This window comes from Python bivittatus, unplaced genomic scaffold (assembly GCF_059951505.1).
Source record: "Python bivittatus isolate LINGU-HERP-01145 unplaced genomic scaffold, Pbiv_v1 ctg000020_np1212, whole genome shotgun sequence".
NCBI classification, from domain to species: Eukaryota; Metazoa; Chordata; class Lepidosauria; order Squamata; family Pythonidae; genus Python; species Python bivittatus.
The window spans coordinates 4,640,780-4,664,905 of record NW_028277030.1 but is presented as its reverse complement, the minus strand read 5'-3'; the positions used below and the strand labels follow the sequence as shown (position 1 = coordinate 4,664,905).

At 36.8% G+C, this 24,126-nt stretch overlaps 1 protein-coding gene across 5 annotated transcripts in view; it reads right to left on the bottom strand.

The window, feature by feature from the left end:
- SUPT3H (SPT3 homolog, SAGA and STAGA complex component) overlaps window positions 1-24,126 on the bottom strand; it is a 271,532-nt gene that overhangs the window by 45,880 nt on the left and 201,526 nt on the right. For all 5 annotated transcript variants that reach the window (XM_088133730.1, XM_088133734.1, XM_088133738.1 and 2 more), the window contains exons 7-11: window positions 12,213-12,288; window positions 6,535-6,647; window positions 5,792-5,896; window positions 4,178-4,363; window positions 1,763-1,873 (exon numbers count right to left, since the gene is read on the bottom strand). In XM_088133730.1, coding sequence (XP_087989856.1) covers window positions 1,763-1,873; window positions 4,178-4,363; window positions 5,792-5,896; window positions 6,535-6,647; window positions 12,213-12,288 — 591 coding nt within the window. The remainder of the gene's footprint in view (window positions 1-1,762; window positions 1,874-4,177; window positions 4,364-5,791; window positions 5,897-6,534; window positions 6,648-12,212; window positions 12,289-24,126) is intronic.

The window sequence follows — 24,126 nt, the reverse complement described above, 5'->3', positions numbered from 1 at the left end:
GCATGTTTAAAATAAAAAGGGGGCTTATCCAGGTTTTAGGGTCATGCAATTCATTCCAAAGGGATGTTTCTTTTTACAGTTCCTTCTAGCTCAGTATTGAGTTTTGAGCAGTGGGCAGTAATATAAAGGTGAAAATCCCTATGTCTATACTTTAACTCCTAGCATTTAAAAATATTTATCTAACGTGGCCCATAGCTGTTCAAAAAACTATCCTCCATAAATTTTAATGGAAATTAAAGTGATCAGTATAAAGGTTTTCACAATGTTTAGGAAAAGCAAATTCCCAGTTGTGCATTATTTAAAGAAATTTTTTTGCTCCTGAACTGTATTTTAATTAATGTACTTCAGTGACTGCAGAGGTAGTATGAAAAAAGGACAAACTCTTTTAAAAAATCTTAACTTTCCTTTATTAAAATCATAATGATTTTAATTAATGCATAAGGTATTTGGAGTCAGTTAAGATATACCTTCCGCTGCTTAATTTTCATATGCAATGAAGGCACAGGTCTCAGATTAAGATAATTCCCCTTTGCCCTTCCTCTCATGTCATTCTCACCATCTATGCTTGGTGAATATGTGGGAAAAAAGATTAGATCTTAGGTCTAGATCAGAGCCCCCCTCCTAGCAAGTGGAGGCTGCTGCTCATAGAAGAATTGAGAGAGGCAATTTTATTCTAATACCTCCTTCCTTTGTAGCCACCTACATTATTTCCTAATAGGGCTGTGTAGAGCATTAAAAAAAAAGTGTGATTCACAAATCACATTACTGTGAGTGAAGCTTCTCTCCTGAAAATGATTGAAAGCCAGTGTGGTGTAGTGGTTAAGGTGTCGGACTAGGAATAGAGGTACCCAGGTTCTAATTTAACCTCATCCCTGGAAGCTCACTAGGTGATTTTGGGCCAGCCACTAGTTCAACCTAGAGGCAAACATCAAAAAAATAACCTTGCACCTCTTCCTTAAATAGGAAGTAATACACACAACTATTTGTTATTTATTTGTTATATTTATATCCCATCTTTCTTCTAGAAACTCCAGATGCTCAGTTCACAACACTCTTACAAGACCTTTAGCTTTAACATCTGACCTTAAACCATGCTTTCATTTTCACTAAATACAAGATGTGTTTAGAGTAGAATTATAAAGATTAGTAATAATAGTATCAGTATCTGAACAGACTGGTAGAGAATGTCATATTGACAAACACTATGGAAACATTTTTGGGCAGTCTTTTGACACCACTCTTAGAGCCTTATCCTTTATAAATGGAAATGCTTTGAATATTTAAAAAGAAATGGCTAGTTTTAAACACCATTTTATACTTATGTGGAAGTAAGATATTTTTTCAGTTACATCTGAAAGATACTTCTTCAAGTACATTACAATACTGTAGATGGTTTATGCAGGCCAGGTCCTCAGGAACATTTAAATCTGTCACTTAAGGAATTAATCTTAGAAGACTTATCTATCAACTAATTTTAGAATATTTTCTCTTTACCATATTATTTAAACTTCATTGACACTAGGAGTACACTAAACAAGAATAATTCATCATTAAAAATATTTAAAATAAAAACCCTCTTCCTTTGCCCCAAACGAAAGAAAAATACTGTTTTATTCCCCCAAAGAATTATGCCATTTTTAAAGAAAACTAGAGTTGCCACAAATTGCACTCAACAATTCCAAGGCTTCTTCATTTGACCACTTGAAAATCAAACTTCTCTAAGATTATAAATATAGCTTCTTAAAACTTTGTTATTACATACTGTGTAAGGGGAAAGGGGCCCAATCTTGTGGCCATAGCGTCGAATGGCCTCTCTGATGTGGGCAGGCTGGATGGCATCGCTCTGGGCCTCTGCACCACAAGCTGCAGTGCTCTGCAACAACAACAACAAAAAAGCACATTCATTGTGACTAAATCGAAAACACACAACAAGCACACACTGTGAATTAATTAAGAAAATTGACCTTTATAAGGTTGACTTATTTCTTTTCTTTTGAAGAGACAATTGTTGTCACACAGTTCATATTGAAATAAAACCCAAACATCCATGAACAGAATCAAAGAGGAAATTTATCCTAGAAGATAAAGTTTACTTATACAGCACATGGAGAACAGGAACAAGAATAGTATTTTCTTTGTGTTTGGGGTTACTTTTGAAGCAAGCAACTTCTTCTGTCCACAGAGGCTAAATCCATAGAACTCAGAGGAACCTCTGTGTGCCAACAGTTTGGGCTCAGAGTGGGATCACCAGGTTTACTGCTTCTGATGATACTAAGAGCCTGGCTTTTTCTTTATGTCAGGAAAGTGAATGCATTCATTGTTTGGTATCATTAACCCTAGCAACATTCTTCTAATTTTCCTAAAGGGTAGAGTCTTTTTTTTTCCTAACTGCAATTTTGTAAAAATTGTAGTTCTGAAGCTTTCTTAGTAAATCAAGTGATACCAGTGCTTCAGATTTTATTTGACAAAGAAAAGACTGCCAGCTCTGATTTTGCCACATTACTCAGATTATGTGATGTCTGTAGATTTGTACACTTTCAATTATTGCTGAAATGCCCAATGTGTGTTGAGAAAATCGATCTCTTCTGATACTCTGATAGGGATTCCCAGCTAAATGATATCTCAATTTATCCTGTGCTTGCAAATGTCCATATTGCTCCCCGCTCCCATGACAAAAGCATGTGTGTGTGTGATGCAGCATTAGGTACCTGCGGTGCCAAGCTAACAGAAGGCTTTGTTGTGCAATGTTTACTATCCCACACAGACTACTTATCTATGATTCTGGGATTTACATAGTATTTTATTTTCAAGCAGCATTTTGTCAGGCTAGAAATTATGATACATAATTTCTAACAACCCAAAACTTATTTTCTTATGTTATCTTATTTATCTCATTTATTTATCCATTTATTTTGTTATTATTTTAAATCACAATTGTTAAATTAGTATTATACATAGGAACCCTTCTTTTGAATGATAAAATAACAATCAATGTTACTACTAGTACCACTTCTTGCAGATGAGGAGCTTCTGAACAATTACTATTGATCCTAAGGTTCATTTATTTAATTCTTCATTTAAGGCCTTCAGACCCTTTCCAAAATAATCTAATATAACAAGGAAGAGTAGTTTAAAACTTCATTAAAATCCAATCTCAAACATTTGAACAACTAAAAAAGTTTTTTAATGGATTTGGGGGGGAAAAATCCTGTCCGAGATGAATCTTCATGGGAAAATCACTCCAAAACTGCACCACAATAAGGAAACTGATCTTGCTGAAGCACAGTCATAAGATTCATCTAAAATGGCTGTCAGACCTCATATAAACAAATCATAATTTCCAAAGCATCTTAGATTTCCATATGCATTCCATTCCAATTTCCACTTGGCAGCACACATTTGGCAGCACAAAAATGAAACATGTGCTGGGGATTAATTGATTGATTGATTTATATTTAATCAAATGCCAACAACTTTGGGTGGCTTACAAAAGGTTAAAAACAGTAAAAACTCAAACATTAAAAGACAACCAAGCTAAGGAGGAAAAGCAAAATTCTATATACTACACTTTCCACAGTGATTATCTGGGCCTCACACCATCCTACTCTATCTATGCCTTAGTTTGATAGCTTTTATTTATTTGATTCATATTCTACCTTTCAGTTCAGACTGGATTCCCAAAGTAACTTAAGTCTTAAAACAATCACACAAAAAGACACAAGATAGAAATGATTATATTTCAGTAAAACAGGAATATGTAGCTACTTGGATCCACAGCAGAAATGTGCTTCAGAGGGGGCACAGGTGTGCTTCTGTACCTGTCAATGCCTCCTTAAAGAAGGCAGAAATTGAGGGCAAGGCAGTGTATTGTATAGCTTGGTAGTGATGCTGCAGAAGCATCTGATAAGCAGGTCATCTTCAGAAGGACTTCTTTAGATCTTATGGCTCAAACAGATCCTTAACAGTTATTTCCAAGCATCACCCTGGGAGTTCGACGAGATGGTCTACAAGCTCCTTCAACACTGTGTTTATTAGATGTCACCTGACACTTAAGCATCTTGAAAGCCCTGCACACCTCACATACACTGCACAGGTAAGATAAACTTTCCCACAGTACAGAATACAATTCTGGAGGAGCTGAAATATTTGATTCTCTCCACTGCCAGCTTTAACCTACTTTTTTCCTCTTTCGCTGTTTGACTTTGGAAGTATCTTGTCCAGTGCTGCCATTCCCCACGGTCCCAGACTGAATTTTCCCAAGGTATTGTGGGCCCGTCGATGGGAGAGTGGGTGTTGGTGGTGGAGTATTATCAGGAGAGTCTGGATTGCTCTTCATACTTGCAGGCGGCCCTAAAACATGCATCTAAAAAAGACAAAATTATTCCTTTGCCTCTTGTTGTCTGAGTACGTATACCAGTCAGTTCCATGATTTAGTGGTAGAAGAAGAACACGGTCAGAAATTGGGGCATTCCAACTATTACAGTGTTCTTTCTGAAGCTATTGCCCTCAACAACAACCCCCCCAAAGACTGGGAGGTCTGGGGGACCATTTGATAATATGATAATAGGATTATACTTGTTTAAGTTTTGTCACTGGACCTAAATTTATTTTAAAATATACCCCAAATTGTGGAATTTGAATCAAAATCCTTCTGGTGGAAGTCTAATAATACCCACTATATACAATGGTATTCCATAAGATATACTTTCAGAAGATGTTTGTTGTCCTTCCCACCAGAAAAAGGGCTTCCGTTTCTAACATAAAATGGCAGCCATAAGTAGATGTAGACATGGATGGACTCTAGTTGGTTACTGTACTATAGCAAATAATAATAAAATAATAACAACAAGAACAATAATAATTTTAAAAGAAGGCTATAGTTTGATCTTTCTTCTCAGTCTATTGCAAGGAAGGAGGCCCAAGAGATTCCTTAGCAACAGAGTAAGTGTCAGCTCTTCCAGATATATCGGATTAGGAAACCAGAGTTACGAATACTAATACTAACTTTTATTATAAGGTTACAGTAACAGAATCTTGCAGATCTGAATGTGCTTCCCCCCTCCCTCCCTTTATCTACTTGAGAACTAGGGAGGGTCATGTCTAAGATGCCTTTTCAGGTTACATTTCTGCCCTGGACTCAGAATTCTTTTACCTGACTGGTGTCTTGGTTGCAGTTCTTCCTTCTGTTCCTCAAGGTTATTTCTACTTCCCTTTATAGTAGGTATGGGCCCCATATAGCTCTGACACTTCCCATTTGGACCTCACAAATCTTCAGATATTTTTTGTATTTGGGGGCTTGAAGAATAATTAAGGGGAAAATTGGCTTTACAGAGACTGAAAGGCACCTAATGCACCCCTTCAGTATTCCCAAATATGCTTCCCATTTGGCGCCAGTTTTAAGGGGTCAAATGAGAGCATGCTTCAAGCAAAACCTCAATCCTTCCTCCTAACCTCCCCTCCCCAGTGTGTCTGAATGTTTCCCTTCTGATGAATCACAACATCACCAGTCACATCCCCTATGGCTTTAGGCAGGGCAAAAGGTCCTAGGGCACCCCAGGAGGAAAAATGCCCACCTCTGCAAATGAACTGTTGAATAAATGTTTTAGCGTATATAGTTAATTCCTCCTTATAGGCTCACTTGTATGGAGAAAGGTGTGGTGGGATCCCTTTCAGGAAGAGTGATTTAGAGACCTTCCTGAATAGGAATAATAATTCCTATTATTGAAATGTAAGTCCTTGTAATGACACATCTACTAAATCAATAAACTAAAAACATTAAGGTCATATTTACCTCAGAATTGTGATGTTGAATAAAAGTAGCAGATATTGCGTGACTAAAGGGATCACCAGCTTTCGGTACCATGTCCTGCTTGACCAAAAGGGCCAGGTCCACCAGCTAAGGAAAAATGGCAATAAAAAATGAAAAGATGGAAATATTAATTTGATTGGCTATTAGTATAGGTTGCACTGAAAAAAAGAGAAAAGCCTTTAACATTTTGATATCAGTTTAGTCCTGGAAATATTAGAGGCATGTGTTTTTTGTATTAGAGTATTAGAGGCATGTGTTTTTTGCCTTTCTATGAGGATAGTAAGTTTACATATTAATTTGCAATATGGACATACAAAATGTTCTATGCACACACCATCCTGTGTATGGAACAGCCAGTTTGGGGTAATCCACAACTAGACTAAAACATGCGTAGGCCTGAAACAAGCATGTTTTCAGCAGAAGTATTTCAGGGTTGGAGGAACAGGAGAAAAGCAAGGCTACACAGCTAAGTGGAGGTAAGGCATTGTGAAGATCAGCAGGAGGGATGGGCAAGCTGGTTGGCTATTCTATCCTTCCTTGAACTGAAGGGTGATGGCAGTGGCATGGGGAGGTGGGGAAACAAAAGTGTGGGGAAGATCTGGGAAGAGGTGGCCAGGCTGACTGAGTACACTGTGGCTGCTGTGCACGATTGGCCTCAAACTGAAATGTAATTGAATGGCATCTTCTCCTAAAATCATCTGAAATATAAACATATTTCCATGTACCTGTGCTACTGTCTCATATGCTAAATAAGCCAGCATTTCCATAGCAATTGCATTTGGTTTTATTTCCATGCTACTGCAGTCCAACCAGTCTCGAAACTTGGAGGCTTTCTTGGCTGTTTTGAAAAAAACATAAAAGAGTATTAACCACGCATCTTCTGCTTCCCATTGTTTCTTATGAAGAGTAAGAGCTTGAAACCTCTGATGTAAGTAACAGAATCCAGCATTCAGGATTCTGAAATCATTGGCTAAGATACAGTAAGGGAGCCAATATTGTACACTAATGAAACAATGAAATCCAGCCTCAATCTGCAAGAATCTCCTCAGCTCACATATATAGAATATGAAGATAATAAAAGTGATCACTCTTACAGCTCCTGGACGGATGACTGAAATAGAGTATTTTGAGTGTTGTTTGTATGTTTTACAGTAATTAGCTAATTAGGCATGTCTCTTCGTATACAAGTTTGTAAAATCCCAAGTAATGGACACATGTGTACTATGCATGCTGTAAAAATATACAATACTGTTTCTTCACCCCAATTCCATGGTCTTCCCAGTATTACCAGATATGTTGCAATCTGTTTTTTTGCTTGCCTATTCAGATTCAGAGGTAAATGTATATCTCTGTAGTTTTATCTATTTATTAAAAATGTATATTCTGCAATTTCATATTAAATGGTTTCAGAACAGACTAAGGGGTACATAATCAACATAAATCAGCTGGAGTTGGTGACCTTACATTGATAAAGTGAAGAAGCTGGGCATTGCACAGGATTTTTATTTTTAACTGTTTCTCCCTATTGTTCTTTTCTGGGGGGAACGGGGGATTACATTCAGAGTCACTGTCCTTTTGGATGAATGGATAACAACATTAAAGGAAATGAAAACTTATGTACACTTTAAAAATATTTTTTAATACGTCTCTTTTCTTTTTATTTTTTAAAAAGGTCGGTCTGGCATGTGGAAAACAGAACCGTCATTTACAAAACATACTGATAAGATCCTACATTCAGATAGTTTTCAATTCAAAGGGCAGGTGATCTGATCCCCCTACATTTTTTACAGGTCAACTTTGGGGCGGGGGGAGCACCAGTTAATATAGAATGATTGTATACAAAGTTCCATATTGTCACTTATTTCTGAATAAAGTTTGTATCAAGTTGTACTGTACTTGGATTTATCTCAACATACAGTTCATTCTTCAACCAAGTTTATGCAGTATTTCTCAAGTAAGCAGCTTTAGATCAGATATTTCAAAAACAGCTATTTTTTTATACTGAGCTTTCATTTCTGTGTGTGTACATGCATTCTAATAAGCAACTATAGTATCTCAGAAAACAATGTTTTTTTATCTAAGTGTTTTTTTCCAAATTTTCAATACTATTGTCTGAAATGTATAATCAAGGTGTTCCCTTGATTATAATTAAAAGGTGCAAAATGTGAGGTTATCACATTTTAAGATGAAGAATTTTTACTTAACCATTTACAGATGCTTAAACTGAACTCATAAAAAAGTACTGGAAGAGCAAAAACACTGCTTACAGACCAAACTTCTCTGCTGTTTGACATTTACAGAAGACACAATTGTGGATGTGTCATTTATTTTTCACATTGTGATCCTCAAGCGAACCAGTCATTTCTCCAAATCAAATGCTTGTTATGGAAAACAAGATAAGTGCCTTTCATTTAAAGACACTTTTGTGCTTTCATTTATCACTGAAACACCATGTCCTATTTTGTCGTGTTTTTTATGACTCCTTCAGCGTGCTCTTTCTCTCCCTCTGACCTCAAAGCTCTTAGCATTATCTGACTGTTTCTGTAGTGATTTTTTATTATTGTTTTGTGACAAAGACCCTTAATTTAGTATCCACTGAAACTCTGCCCCACAACTACATTTAATGTGTTGGGCTTTTTCTCCCAAATGCTTGTAAATGTAATGTTTTCCCTACACTATTTGGTATAATAGCAGCATATACTCTTATTTAAAAATAAGCCCTGTGGAAAGAAGCTACTCATTTTTAATTCAGAAAACTTGTTTAGTAAAAATTCACTAACTTCAAATAACAGCCTAATGAAACAGAACTTGACACATGACTGACTAAACTTTCTCAGGCCTTTCTAATGAGAGATAGACTGTTGCTCTAAGATTCCCCAAACTCAGTTTACACTTACATATAGTTGAAATGTAGGAATTGATCTGACACCCAAATACCTAATAATATCCTATATTAATAAAGGAACAGATAAGTAAACTTATTTTGTTATTTGAAAATATAGGGGGCAAAAGAGGTAACTTTATGGGGTTAATTAATTAATTAATAACTGGCTGTAGATTTAAAACTAATCCCAACTTCAGTTGTACTTTTCCTTACTACTGATGATCCTATTAACTTGCCATCCCATTCTGCTGTTTTTAAGCAGATCCTTGAATGGTCATGCTTTTATTATTTCTCTAATTTTTTTCCAAAAAATTGTTGAAAAATTGTTCCAGGATTTTGTCAGGGTTAAATATCAACTGGCTATGCAATCAGTATCATTTGTAACCAGTTTCTTCATGAAATTTGTGAAATCATACAATCATTCTGTAGGTGAACATGTACAGGGTGGATAATACAAGAAGAAATCTTATGGAGGAACCCTCATGTTCATCTGTAATTCAGTGAGGGAGACTCAATGAACTTGAACATACTCTCATGTCCTCTTTAACAGCCTTATGTTTTGATGATGGGCATTCAGTGGGCTTACCAGACAAATTAGAATCCTCTAAAAAAATAATAATAATTAAGAGACAGTGCCATTATTGCAAGTTAGGTGCTAATGGCATTGTTTTCTCTCCTGTCCCAGCACTAAAATTATTTGTTTTTTAACAACTACCAACTTGCAAAATATTACTTTTGAGAGTAGAATTCCTACCCACCGTACAAATCACTTTTATGCTTTGATATATAAATATACAATAAGGGCAATGATGCTTTATGGAAAGAGAAGAAGTAATGTGTGCTAGATACTAGCAATGGGTTTAAGCATAAAGGAGGAAGAGCTTTTCCCCTACAGACACTGCTTTTGGTTGAGAACCAGCTAGATTTGTCTGGGAAAGGCAAAGCCAACTTCACTGGCTTGCACTGAGGAAACTTTGTTTAAAGAAGGGGAATGATTGCCCCTTCTTTAAACAAAGGGCAATCATTCCACGAGCCAAAAAAGGATGCCAGTGTGGTTCTAAGAAGCTATACATGGACCGGGGTTGAGAACCCACCCTTCCCTCAGGCCTTCCAATAAGGACTGCCATGTATTTACTGCCTCTCACTTGTTATAAAAGTAAGTATCCAAAATTATTTAAATTCATACTTACCTGCTATCAGAATACATGTGGACTGGAAATAGCAATCCTTCTCTCTGTGAACCTTCAATCTTGAGCTACTGAGATTTCAGTAAGAGTAATGAGGAGTTTCTGTGCTCCAGGCTGGCCACTGGCTACCTCACTAGGAAATACTATCACAGCTTCTGGTGCAGACTGAGAATTTACCTGGGCAATAATCTTAAAGGTTTTGACATCTGACTAATTATTAATTCTCAATTATTTATCTTTTGGGCTGCATTAGTCAGGTGACCATTTGGCTCCTGCCTACAGCTTAGCTCTTCCAGCTTGTCTAATTCAAGGGAAAGATTAGAAATCCTGTAAACAGAGATCTACTTCAGTTTCTTCAAATCCTGCAAAGTGGCAAAGGTAAAAACTGAGCTGCAAACCTCATTGGCCATGTAGTCTCTGCAGCTGCTGTGACATATTGGACTTCCAGTGCATCACAACTGCAGTAGACCATCAAGATAGGTGCTCACTCCTGTTTATTTCATGATTCCCTTAGTGTTCCACCACATGAATCTGTACTCTGCCAATTTATCATCTTTACCTTCTGCTTTCATAGACTGATTGCACAAGGTAGGACCTGAATCTGGTAATCAGAATTAGGCAGGCACCATCATATTCACTGTAAAGAGACAATTCACTTCTCTATAAGGTGAAGCGTTCTGCGGCAAATTATCACGGTTCCTTCACCACCCCTCAGCAAATTGTTGGATCTTTTTAATGCTCCAGGCTGCTCACTGTGTTTATGAGATTCTAGTGGAAGCCTACCAAGCAAACATCTTCTCAGACTGTATAGTACCTTCATGGCTTATAAGACTATTTCAGAGCTAACACATTCCAAACTCCAAATGACAACTGACTGAGAAAGTGACACATGTACTGATTGCTTCTGGAAGTGGCACATTCATCTTGCAACAAATGTATGAACATTCTACCATATCTGTGCAACAATCTTACTCCTGGCTATTTGGGGACTAATCCTGTTTGCTGGGGATGGGGGGTGCCTTCAAGTCAGTCTTGATTCCTGGCGACTGCTTAGAGAAGTCCCTGCAATTTTCTTGGCAAGGTTTTTCAGAAGTGGCTTGCCATTGCCTTCTTCTTCCTAGGGCTGAGAGAGAGTGACTGGCCCAAGGTCACCCAACTGGCTTTTTCCCCTAAGGTGGGACTAGAATTCACTGTCTCCTGGTTTCCGGACTGATGCCCTAACCACTACACCAACTGGCTCTCTCAATCCTGGTATAGTGGGACTTGAAAAAATTATGCTCAGTGCAGTGAACCTGGAGGCTACAGATTGGAGCAAAGTTTGGCAATCTTTTGAGGCCAGCAAACACATTTAGAATTTTGGGAGACTGCTAAGGATACTTTTACATAAGGATGGCATGGCTGCCCTTACAAAGTATGGCCATTCACAAAGTTCAAACTTCAAAGTATCAGTGATGTAACTCACTCCCTACCGGTCTCCCCAAGGAATGCAATTTACCACTCCAGTTTATATTTGCCTTTTTTTCCTGACTTTGTGAGTAAAACATGGCTTCATCCCAGCGTTATATGATTTTCTAATGTTATGGGGCCAGAGTCATTTTTATAAATAAAGATAATACTGGAAGCTATACTTTGCTTTGCAGGATGGCAGCTTCTTACATTTTTTTCAGAAATAATAATAGTCCGTAGGAAGCAAGTAGGAAGCAAGTAGGAAGCAGGCACACTGATACCTAGAAGCATGACAGTGCCTATTCCTGGGACAGAAAGCCTTCTCCCTTTCTAAATTCTGAAGTGGAGGCTGTCATGAATATGCAGATGGGAAGGGGAATGCATACCCTTTATTTATATAAAACTACATTCTATTATCTATGCAGTGACTGTCTGAAACTACAATATTTTAATGTACATATCTATAAACAGAGTTGCATTAAGCATCAGGAGGCTCTGCATAACCGGTTTTGTCTTTATTGAGACTCTTTAGATGCAGGTAGCCAGATGTTATTTTATGGGGTTCAACCCTCTATCGGGAATCAAACTCACGTGGTGGGATAACATCTGGCTACCTGTATCTAAAGAGTCCCAATAAGGAAGAAACTGGTCATGTGATGCCTCCTGATGGCCAATATAACTGAAAGTACCACACAGGATATACATTGTGTAAAAATAGAGAAATTCCTCCTACCTCTAAGAGGAAGTCATACATGGGGGCGTGATATAATGTAACACCTATATCTTTCTTCTTTGAGGTGGACCACATATAAAGTGGACTATATATACCATTCTGACAGAGCTGCTAAAATCATAGCTCAATTTAATATTCTTAGACAATACTTACAAAAGCTCAACTGACGGCTTTCACTGAATTCTGCATATTGTGCTGAGTCCATCACTCGTGCTTGTCTTTCTGCTCTCTGAAAAATGATATAAATATTTATTATTCACCCCCAGAATTAGTATATGCATACTACACCCAAAAAGATCCTCAAAACCATAGATCTGAGATAATTTTCAATACCAAAAATACTTGTGTTATCTCACATTAATACAACTCTATACTATCTTTCCTCCATGAATCATAGGGGATGCAATATACATATACGTATATACATACACATATAAATCCCTTCCAGCCTTCATTTTAATTTTTTTACTCCATCAGCTATGATCATGTTATAACATTGTAAAAGGATATGACACCTGACTGGATCAGCCTAGCTTAACTATAATCTTATCAGTATGTTATACATGTGATTTGTTTATTATATCAGCAAAATGATAAAAATGGGATACCTGGAGAAACAGCTACACTGAATCTATATATTGCTCTGCTATTCATTTATCGGCTCATTATTGTTATTTTTCAACATAAAAAACAGTTCTCTTTGCCTAAATTTTCTTTCTATAGTCTGAAACAAAGCAAGAAAACAGAACAGTGCTGGAATGAAGGATAAAATAATATGGGACTATCTTAAAAGTAGGACATGGAGTCATCACAACAAATTAATGAAAAAATATTCATTTTGCTATATATATTAGGCTTTCAGTGTCTTACAAACTCCCCCCCCCCACCATAGCTAGTGCTGTTTCCCACTTTAATTTATTCTTTTTATTCTCATTCTACTCAACATTATTTGCTTATACTGCCAGCCAGCTTAAATCAATATACATGGTTCCTTTTTGTAGATGCTATGACATTACCCTTTCAGATGCAACTTCATGAATTTGGCCTCAAAATTATGCAAATTATTGTATTTATTAACTATAGAAGTTAATACTGTTAACCAGATTAAACTAGGCCAATAAAGGAGCAAGAAGAAAGAAAATGTTGATCAGAAGAACATTGCCCAGACATGTCACAGAACAGCTAATTTACCAATGAGACAGGGGTTTTGAACATGAAATGAGTAACCTCAACTCAATGCTAACTGGAGTCCACTTGTTTAAGATCAACAATGATGACAGATAATAATAATGAAAGATTAGTCTGATGTTCATTAAAACTTGGCAGAAATCCTATAACTTTGAAAGGACAAACTAGAATCTGTTAGTTTTGCTTCATTTTGTTCCTAGAGAAAAAAGACAGAAATAAGCTATATTATAAAGTGTGTACTTAGTGGCAGTATTTATTTATTCTGAGCTCCTAAATCAATAATTTATGTAGCACAGAGTGCAGGAAAATATTTTAAATGCCTTTCATAGTTCATAATGGATAATGCAATTAATAAACATTGGCACTTTTGTGGTAAATTTAGCAATCAAAAAAGTGAACTTTATTATATTTTATATTAATACCAGACACTGAAAATAGCAATCATATAAAGGCCTAAAAAAGACTGTGATTCTACCTGGAATCTTTCTTCTTGATACGTTGTAGGTGAGCAACAAAAACTAGGGATGACTTAATTAAATTCAGTGTTTAGTGAAGATATGCTAATAAATTGCTTACTTGTACACATTAAATAGAAACACTTTCTCTTCCCCTCAGTCAAACTGTTAATCAGGAAACCACTAGCTTATTTGTGCATCAGCAATATACTAAAATCAGAAAATAAAATATAAATTACATAAATGTTTAAACTAAAAACCTTAAAACTAACAATTTAAAACCCACCTAATAAAATATGTCCCCAACAACAAATAAGAGAAGAATACAACAGATTAAATTCAGTAACTAATAAACCTCAAAAGCTTCTCTGGGGGGAAAAAAAAATTCTTTGTCCACCAACTCCAGCTGAGTGATCACAAATGAAGCCACTTTAGGGCAGGAGGTTGGAGACGAGAAGGCTCTTTTTCTATGGCCCATCAAACATGCCTCTGACTTTGGCAAGATAAAGAGAAGGATCTTTCCAAAGAAGACCTGCCCCATCATATCTACAGCACAGTTTCCTAATTTCAAATACTCCTTCACGATATAAACACAGGGAAGCACTGCTGTCATATATTCCTAACGGTCAATCAATAAAATTCCTTTTACCCAGGATGATCATCCTCTTCTACTGAGCTTGTAATTTTAGGAAACCATGAGGAACTATGTGGACAATTAACCAGTCTGAGGATGGTGATTGACAGGGAGTTAAAATTAGGTTGCCCTCACATGAAGGTAAATGAAGAGTCCTGCCAATTTTAAAATAGAATAACGTAAGGTGTTCAGACTAATTATACAAGCAGGCGTGTACATGTCATCTACATCAAAACCTTTTTCATAAATTAGAAAATGGGTGCTCATTTACTATAGAATCTTGTTCATGTCTTTACTATAACATGTTAAAAAGAAAAGTAAAAGCTGGCACACAAATCCAAAGAGCTGCCAGAAACAGAAGCATTGACTAATGCTTTCTACAGGTAGTCCTCACTTAACAAACCTAATTGGGACCCATTGCTAAGTGAAGCAATCATTAACAGAAACATCACACGCTGTTGTTAAATGAATCCTGTGGGTCACTAAGTGAGGACTCACCCTGATCCAAGCCATTCCCACCTTGGTCCCACCCAGCCACAAGCCTCAGTTTTTCCAAGACAAAAAACTGCCTCCCCTTCAACTCCCCTCACCCACCTATCTCCCCCCATATATCTGTCCTTTTAGCCACCCTACACAGCATGAAGAGGCCACTGTATTATCCTGCCACTGCCCCCAGCAGACTTTCCTTCCTGTCTTCCTAGGCACAATCATCCTGTTCTTCCTCCCCTCTACTGGGCTCGCCACTGCCACCAAGCAGTGCTGCCTCAAGCCTCATGGTGCGGCAAGCAGCCCCAAAGTTGCAGTGCACCAAGAAGCTCCCAAGCCATGGTGTGCCAAGAAGCCCTGAGCCACAGTGTGCCAAGAAGCCCCCGAGGTGCATGGCAAGCAGTCCAGAACACGTGGCTCTAGGGCTGCTTGCTCTGCCATGGCAACAGGGCTTCTTGGCATGCCACAGCTTGGGTGCTTCTTGCCCCAAGCACTCCCTGAGCCATGGTGCAGCAAGCAGCCCCCAAGCCGTGGCACGGCAAGAAGCTCCTGCTTAGGAGCCCACCTCCTCCTACGCCCATTGGTGACTTACCAAATGAGAAGCACCCATCTTGCCCATGACTCCTCTGCTGCAGGAGCAGTGTTGCAAGAGCCATGCCTCCTAGAGTGGCCCTCATGTCCTGGCCTGGCATCACTGGCCTGCAGGACATTTCAATGGCACCTCCCCACACATGGCCAGGATGGTGAGCCCAGTGGAGGGGAGGCAGGCAAAGATGACGAATAAGGTCAGCTGGGAGGGCAGTGGGGAGGAAGCAGTCGAAAATGTGGGTGGGCTCAAATTTTTATCATGTGACCATGGGGGGCGCTGTGATGGTCATATGTTCAAGGACTAGTCGCAAGTCCATTTTTTCAGCACCATAGTAACGGTCACTGAACAAACGTACGTTAAGCAAGGATTGTAGATTTTCACATTTGTATTTGAAGTAGCTATTTCAGCTTTTAACATGAGGCCAAGGGAACAGAGCAGGACAACCCATTCTCCTGCCCTAACTTTTCTATCAGATAAGAATGTGCACAAGCCAGAAGAAATAGAAATTCAATCTCAAAGAGAAATCCTCCTTCACTATAGGACTGGAGATTTTGTGAATCAAGAGCCACGAAGAACATCCAGTACAACACAAATGCCCATTCTCAGTTAAGTGGAGATCTGCTGTTAATGATCACAAAAATGAAAATGGTACTTGAACTAATGAAATATCACTGAATTAAAAATTCATTGCAAATCCTAGAGGTCCTAAAACATATCTCAGCACTTACAATTTAGCCGACTATGTCCTCTAAAATCCACATATAATTCAAACAGAAAATGAAGCAGAGAGTATAGAATGATATAAACCATCTTAAAGTTTAGATACAGTCTGAGTCTTAAGCTGAAGTCAACAAAACTTTTGTAACATGCTGATGGAATCTGGGATAAGCTGCAGATTTGGAAATAAAGAACAGATACACAAGGAATTCTTTGGTATCTTATTTAACCTTGCATTTTAAAGCACACCTTTCTCTTCTATTCATTAATATGAATGAGTATGTAAGGAGTAGCAATCTTTGATGTTATACCACACATTATTTTGAATTTTCCAACTTAACAAGAAAGTCTAATTTATACCAAAGGCAGGATAAGATCTCAACCTTAAAAGGGCCCCAAGAGGAAGTAATAATCACATATTTTCTTCTTTCCCCTCTACCTGAAAAAAAAAGATGTTTGTGGAATTTTCCATGAATTACTCTTGAGCTAATCTATGAGGAACGTGGCATGTTGCACAGAGACTTACTCAACCAGATGAGTTGCATAAATGAGGGGCTCATACATATCTAGTCTTCTGGAGAAATTTATTTTCCTTATTTTCCTTGTTATCCAGTATCCTCTTTGGATTCATGAATTTATTTAAATACTGTGGTTGCCATGGAAATGTAGCTATTTCCCCAAACAGAAGGACCAGGTCAAAAAGTATGTTTGTTATTTACGCTAATGTAAAGTAATTAAACAAATGTAATTAATTAAAGACACAAAAATGCATTTGCTTTGCTTTTCATTCACTTTTAAAATCCAGCTTTAAAAAGTTGTAAGTATTTCTTTACTATTTAGGGATTATATGTATGTATGTGTATGTGTGTGTGTGTGTGTGTATACACACCCACACACACATAAATACACACAAACATACACATATAAAGGTAGTCCCCAGTTTAAGAACAAATTCCATTCCGAAAGTCTGTCCTTAAGTTGAATTTGTATGTAACCTGGAACAGTATTATTGTATCATACTATATAAGTAGTATTGTGTAACAAACTCGAACTGTTGTGTATTTAACTCAAATTTTGCTACAATAGGCTCTGTTCTTAACTAGGGGTAACCCTTAAACTGTCCTTAAATATATAATTTTTATTAAGAATTTTGATTATAATAGTAAAATAGTAAACTAGCAAAACCCAGAAGACCTCACTGAAAATAGACATTTTCTGCTGGCACAGAAACATGCAAGTTAAACATGTAACGTTTCTGCAGACAAGTTGCAGATTCTAAGTCCAAAAAGCAATTCAGCTCACTACTCATTTTTAAATGCGTGCTTTTTCCTTCCCTTTTTGTTTCTGAAAAGCAATATATTGAGGCAGCTGATCCTTTTGAATGTTTATTTAAACTTGGTATGGTTATAGATTTTCATGAACCTAAAAAAAGGGAACTATATCCTGCTATATTAATCAACATTCTCTTTTAAGTGTTTGATACTCATATAATCTATTATAAATAATGACTGTTTGACTGTTACAAGTATACAAAAGCATGGGAATAAATCAATGTTTTAGAGAGATATCCAGGAGGCACTTAATTATTTCTTCTGCCATAATATTCTTGAGACCTTACTCCATTCACTGACTCTCCTAGTCAGTGTGAATATTCAGGTTTATATGTGTTTAATCCCTCCAAAGGCAACAATTATATATCTTTTTAATTCAATTATTGGTGCCTTACGTATGATGCAAAATTAAGGCTGCAGAACTACAGAGAACTCTCTGGGAATACCTTACTGAATTCAATAGGTTTCACTTCTTGATTGTATGTATATATGTATGTGTGTATGTATGTATGTGTATATGTGTGTGTGTGTGTGTATAAATCTAATACAAACTAAACTTAAAGAAAAGAGGAGTAAAAAGTACAAGGAAAAAGAAAAAAGAAAAAAGAAAGAGAGAAAAAAGAGAAAAGTAAGAATATAAGAGAAATTATTTCCAACCTTCATCACAAGTATAAACAACTTTAGTGACTCTTCACCCCCTCTAAGGTTGCAAACATTTATCTCTTCATCCATATCCTATCTCTTATCTATAAACAAATCCATAAAACATCATCTTTTCAGCCCTGGTGTCAGCAGGAAGTCCATAAAGGGAGAAGTAACAACATATCTTGCTTTAACCTTGATCAAATAAACCAACTTTATATTCGTTCCTTTTACTTCTAACAGTCTTAATCTTTAGTTCATTCAAATATTGTTGTAGTTTTTGATTTATCTTCATTTCTTCTTTGTCCCATTGCATAGAGCTCTTCAAGGCTTTAACGAGCCTCTTTTGTAAATCCAATAGGAAAAAATTATCCAGATTATCTTGGGTTCTCATTTGTATTTCCCCTTTATATTTTAAAACCTCAGCCAGTTTCTTTTGTAGATCCAGTGAAATATCCTTTTCTAAGTCATTCTCTTGGCCTGTCAGTTGTAAATCCACTTTCAATACCATCTCTACCTTGTCAGATAAAATTTGTTCTACATCTGTCATTTCTTCAATAACATCTTTTGGATATCGTCTATCCATAGAAGCAGACATCATTACTGGCATTGCTGATATTGTGGCTACTAATTTCTGACTCCATTCTTCAAAAGTCTCCTTTAGTATTTTCATTGTTATAATGTTTTGCAACATTTTACAGGCTTGTAAATCTTCCCTCTACCTGAAAACTTTAGTTCCCTCTAGTGTCGTTTTTGAAATCATGAAATTGCCTATCTTGTTAAAACCAAAACAGAACCTATTTCCCATGAGATGTTTGTTCTTTATAATGAATTCCAAAATCTTATTTTAAAAGTTTTAATTTTCCAATTTATCTGGACCCTTAGTCCGTTTATAACTTTCTAAGATCAAAATCTTATTTAGCTTTTTGCTTTTTATTTCAGATTCTTTAAATTCTTAACCTTATGGTTAAAATTTTCTTTCATTCAGGATTGAAGACAGACTCACCTGGCATTTTCAAACTTGTCATTCCAAAGGTCTGGCAAGTAGCTTAGAAGTAGTTAATGAGCAATTTCCAAAAGTGATTTGTGATAAGAAAGTGAGATTTGCGAACTTAGTGTCCCTTACAAGTCTCTACTGTGGTTGCGAGCAAGCTAATCTCGTGTCCTGACGCTCAAACTCACAGAAAACCACTGTCCTGCAATCTTCTTGCAAGAAACAGACACCCAGAGCACATGGAGGTGATCTCCCTAATGAGGGAGATATAAGGAACCGGTCTACTCATTGGTTTCTTGGTCTTTGCTGCGTTGTCAGATCTTCAGTGCCATACCTCTCCCGGAAGTCACCATTTAGGGATTCTTGAGAAGTATAACAACCTTAAATAAAACCATCTACAATAAAACTAACAATTTTTGAAAACCATTAAAACAACCTTAATTTGGAAAAAAGCATATCTGAAACGGAAATCAATCTAGTCCTGGAGCAGTTGTCATCCTAGAAATTCCTGAATAGGAATATTTTCACTTATGGAAAAGAAGATAGCATGAGGACAGTATGTCTTTCCTCAGAAAAGATTACAGCACTATGAGCCAAACCAACTGTTAAGACCTTAAGTAAGATGCAATCCAATTTTCAATTAGACCACGAGAAAGAGCTGGAGAAGAGAGCTGCTAAGGAGTTGACATCATGAGAAAAAGTTGATAGGTAGGGCTGGCAGTGTGAGAGAGCTGGCAAGAGAGAATTAGGGAGTACATTGTCATCAGTGAGTGTGGCAGCAATATAAAGAGAAGGAAAGAAAATAGGGATTCAAACTAACTGATTGGATTAAATCCCAAGACATGATCAGGGATGAGCAGGTAGGGTTCTGAAAATGGGTGCTCAATGGTGGATTATGTTTTTGTATTACACCACTCAAAGACTCCTCTTTATGTGGCCTTCACTGACGTTAAAGCAGCATTCAACTCCATCTTTCAGACATTGTTATGGGGAAATCTTTTAGACACCAACATTGACAAATGATAACTCTTAATCTTAGAGCTATGTTCAAACACTTATCCAAGGTGAGATGCAATGCTCAAGGAATGCTCTCCAATATTGTGCGCTTTGTGAGATGGGTGTGACAGGGGTGCATTTTGACCTCCACTAAATTCTACGGTTGAACTCTGGACTCCCCAGATTTTCACGTGCCTAAGATTGTGTGTCACAAAGTCCCCATATTACTTCATGCAGATGATACTACAGTTATTTCTTGTACAACTACTGGGCTTAAACATGTGGTGAGAACCATTGCCCATTACTGTACCTCAAACAGGCTGAATGTAAATTATCAGAAGCCTAAGATCATGATCTTTGCCAAGAAATCATAACAACAATCCTAGATAATTGAGCAGGAGTAAACAGATATACTCTTTTCAGTATCTAGGAGTCATTTTCCAGGACAGGAGATCTTGGAAAGTCCATCATGAATATATTAAGCAAGTGGCATCAACATCTACAGGCTATAATTTTTTTTTTTTTTTAATCCAAAAGAGGTGGTAAACTGGTACTTCCAGCGTTAAAGCTTTTTGAAGCTAAAACACTAGTCCAAATATTCTGTACAATTCAAGTTAGCCTATATATGAAGAAAAACATGCTAGAGACAATACAAACCAAGTATTTAAGGTCTTTATTTGCTGCACCCCCAGACACTTCCAATGGAGTACTCAGGTTTGAGTCTGGGATGATTAAAATTGAACACAGAACATGGAGACTATTGAAGGCATACTGGCTAGAGATCAGATTTTTTTCCCCTCCAAAGTGCTACTGCTATTCTTTCAGTATGGACAAAATTTTGTCCGTAAGTATTACTTTTCATAAGAAGTTTGTCCATAAATATTACATTTCAATATGGACAGAAGTGGCAGAGCAGAAATTAGAAACATCTGAGTATCTGTAAATTCCTTATTAACTTAGGACTTATTCCTTATTAACTTAGACCAAAAAGCTGGTGTTACAAAGAATGGACAACACTGAACACCAGTGTGAAGTCAGCTCACTCTCAAAACCCCCAGAAGTACGCTAGACATAGACTTCTGGATACCTGAAAGACATTTGTACATCCTTACTTCCTCTAGCTTGAGGAAAGGATTTTTAAGGACCAGACACAACATCTCTTCATCCGGAATATTTGTCAGGTATGCCAATATTCCCATATTTCAGCATACTTGCCCTTGTGATTCTGGGGAAATTGAGATAATTCAACATGCTCTTTTTTATTTTAACTTTTATAAGGCTCTTCGAAAGGATATCATAAACCCTCTTTTACTAAGTGTACCTGGGAGAACAGATGATTTTTGCATGCATTTGTTACTTTCATTCTCATACCCTGAACCACCTACACAATAGCCAAATTTATTGTTGCAGTAGCTGAAAATCAATTAACATCAAGCATAAATTTACATTTTTTTCTCTTTCCTTTTCTTTCAACATTTTTGGGCTGTTTTATTGGGCTGATTTTACTGGGCTGTTTCTATTGTTGATTTCTGATCGTAAATAAAGTATTTGAATTTGAGAAAATAGGAATACATTGCTGAGAGGGATGGCTGTTGGGACAGAGGAGACAGAAAGAAAAAGAAATATCAAAGTCTATTATGTGGTGTTACAGCCATGCTAAATCAAAGTGATTTGTTTTAGTTATCACTTTGCTTCGGAGCTGCTAGTGCTGTCCTACCTGGCTCTAAATAGCTTGGGAGGCATTGCTTTGTTGAAATATACCCAAGCCTATCAGCTAAGACTGACAGTGGGGCTTCCTTGTAGTACCACTGAGGGATAATGCCCAAGTAAAGGCCTTCCTATTTGTTGCCCCTTTTGTGTGAAATTCCCCACCTTTGCGTCTAGGATATTCAATAGGCCAATTTCATAAACTGCACATTGATTGACTATGTGCCATCAAGTCGTTTTCAGCTCCTAGTGACTACATAGATAGATCTTCTCCATGACAATCTATCCCTAACCTGGTCTTTCAAGTCTCCCAATGATGCAATCGTTGCCACTCTGAGTCCATCCACCTTGCTGCTGGTTGTCCTCTTCTCTTTCCTTCAACTTCCCCAGCATCAGAGCCTTATCCCACCAAATTTTTAGTTCCTCCTGAATTGTGTGTTCCTGATTGCTATAGAGCATTTTCTTGTATAGCTTTAATGTTCTGTCACTAATAAACTACTCTGGATGTTAAATTTTCCATTTTTTCCCCTCTTCTAAAATTAGTCTGACTTAATGTAAACCAATTACTTGAACAATGTGTATGCACTGAATGATGAATACTCATGTAAATTCTTTTTTGTTTCAACCAAACATCAAAGTCTTTATTAATGATAAATGATTAGCAAAATTAAAACAAAAGATATATACATCAACAACTTGTTCAAGTTAACAAAATCTAATGCCTCATTTTCACTGTGGCAACACAAGCTGTGGCTAATATGCAGGTAATAGAATATCTTGAATTAGAAAAAAAAAGCTAATATAAAACTCATTTGTTCTGTCTGGGTAGTGACATAGCAGAAGCAAAATATAAATTTTATGACAATCCCTATAAAGGTCCAGTATAATAAAATACATTATATTGTTTTGACCTTTCCAGATCCACATGAGCAAATATACTTAGCTATCTAAGTATATTTAATATTTAATATCTGCCCTTCAGAAGTACAGAAAGGAGAACATTATGTCTAGCCCCAAAAAACTATTTCTTTAATCTGAGGAAGATGAGTGTACTTAGAAAATTTGCTGATCCCCAAGAACGTTTTGCAAGCAACACTCTTTTACCCTGTGAGACTCCACTGACGTCATTATGATATTGCATGTTGTTGTTGTCTTTGGAGGGGAAAAAAGCATAATTAACCAGTAGCAGATGCTTCCGTATTTTTTTTTTCTTTTTGCAAATAATAAAGTAAATAGTCTATTGTAGGTATTTTTAGTGCTGTGCCAAAAGATGGCTTTACTTCAGTTTTGCTCTTCTTTGGGCATATCTGAAGTTACTATTGAAGCTGCTCCTTTCCTATGCTCATGATGACTTGACTCTAAGACAGCTTATGAAAATCCTGTCTAGACCAAGACACTTTGGCAACAGCTTGCAAGGTATCTGCTTTGTACTGCAGGCTACCTCATCCTCCCATTGCTGCTGTGCACTTCTCACTTTGCTTCCTTCCTCGGGGCGGGTCTTCCTGAATATGTATGTATGTATGTATGTATGTATGTATGTATGTATGTATGTATGAATGTGCATATGAGTGTGGTTATATGTAGGTATACAGGAACTGCAAACTCTTTTGGTTTAAAACCCATCAGAAACTTTTTTTTAATTGCTTTTTTCTTTTCCTGAGTTTCCAACTTCCCCCTGTGCTTTTTGTTTTTAACAACTGTGTCATCATTTTTTTCCAATTACCCATAGTTTCCAAAAATGTAATATAAGGGAAAAAAACTCACCCTTCATTAAAGTTGCATTGCATTAACTGAAATATCTCCTAGGAAGGTTTTGTAATCAAACTGGAATACATTATAATTTCTAATGATGAGGTACATTCTGAAGAAATTGGAAATAACTCCTCAGCAACTTTGGGAATTAATTTTATTTTGACTTTATTGTCAATTTTTCCTGGGATTTGTCAGAAATTAATTCTCCTGCTTTGCTTTTTTAGCTGTCAGGCTTATCCAGCAAACCACTGGAAAACTGAGGTATATTTTTCTTTGGATCAATGTTATTTAAAAGTGTGGAAACAGCATGAGGAATAATTAAGAATAATTTTACTTATATTTGATCACCATTTTGAACTATACTTACGAAGTAATTTCTCCATCTATTCAGATGTCTTTTTGGGTAGAAATATTGAATATGAATGTTTAAAATGCAATTCTCCCTAAGACGGCAGATGCATTTATATATCCTGCCAAACTGTGCTTTCTACTATGCTGATAATTTTAGTGTTTTGTGTTGTTTTCAAATATATAAATGGATTCCAGTCTGATCTGATTAACTGAATATCTCAACTG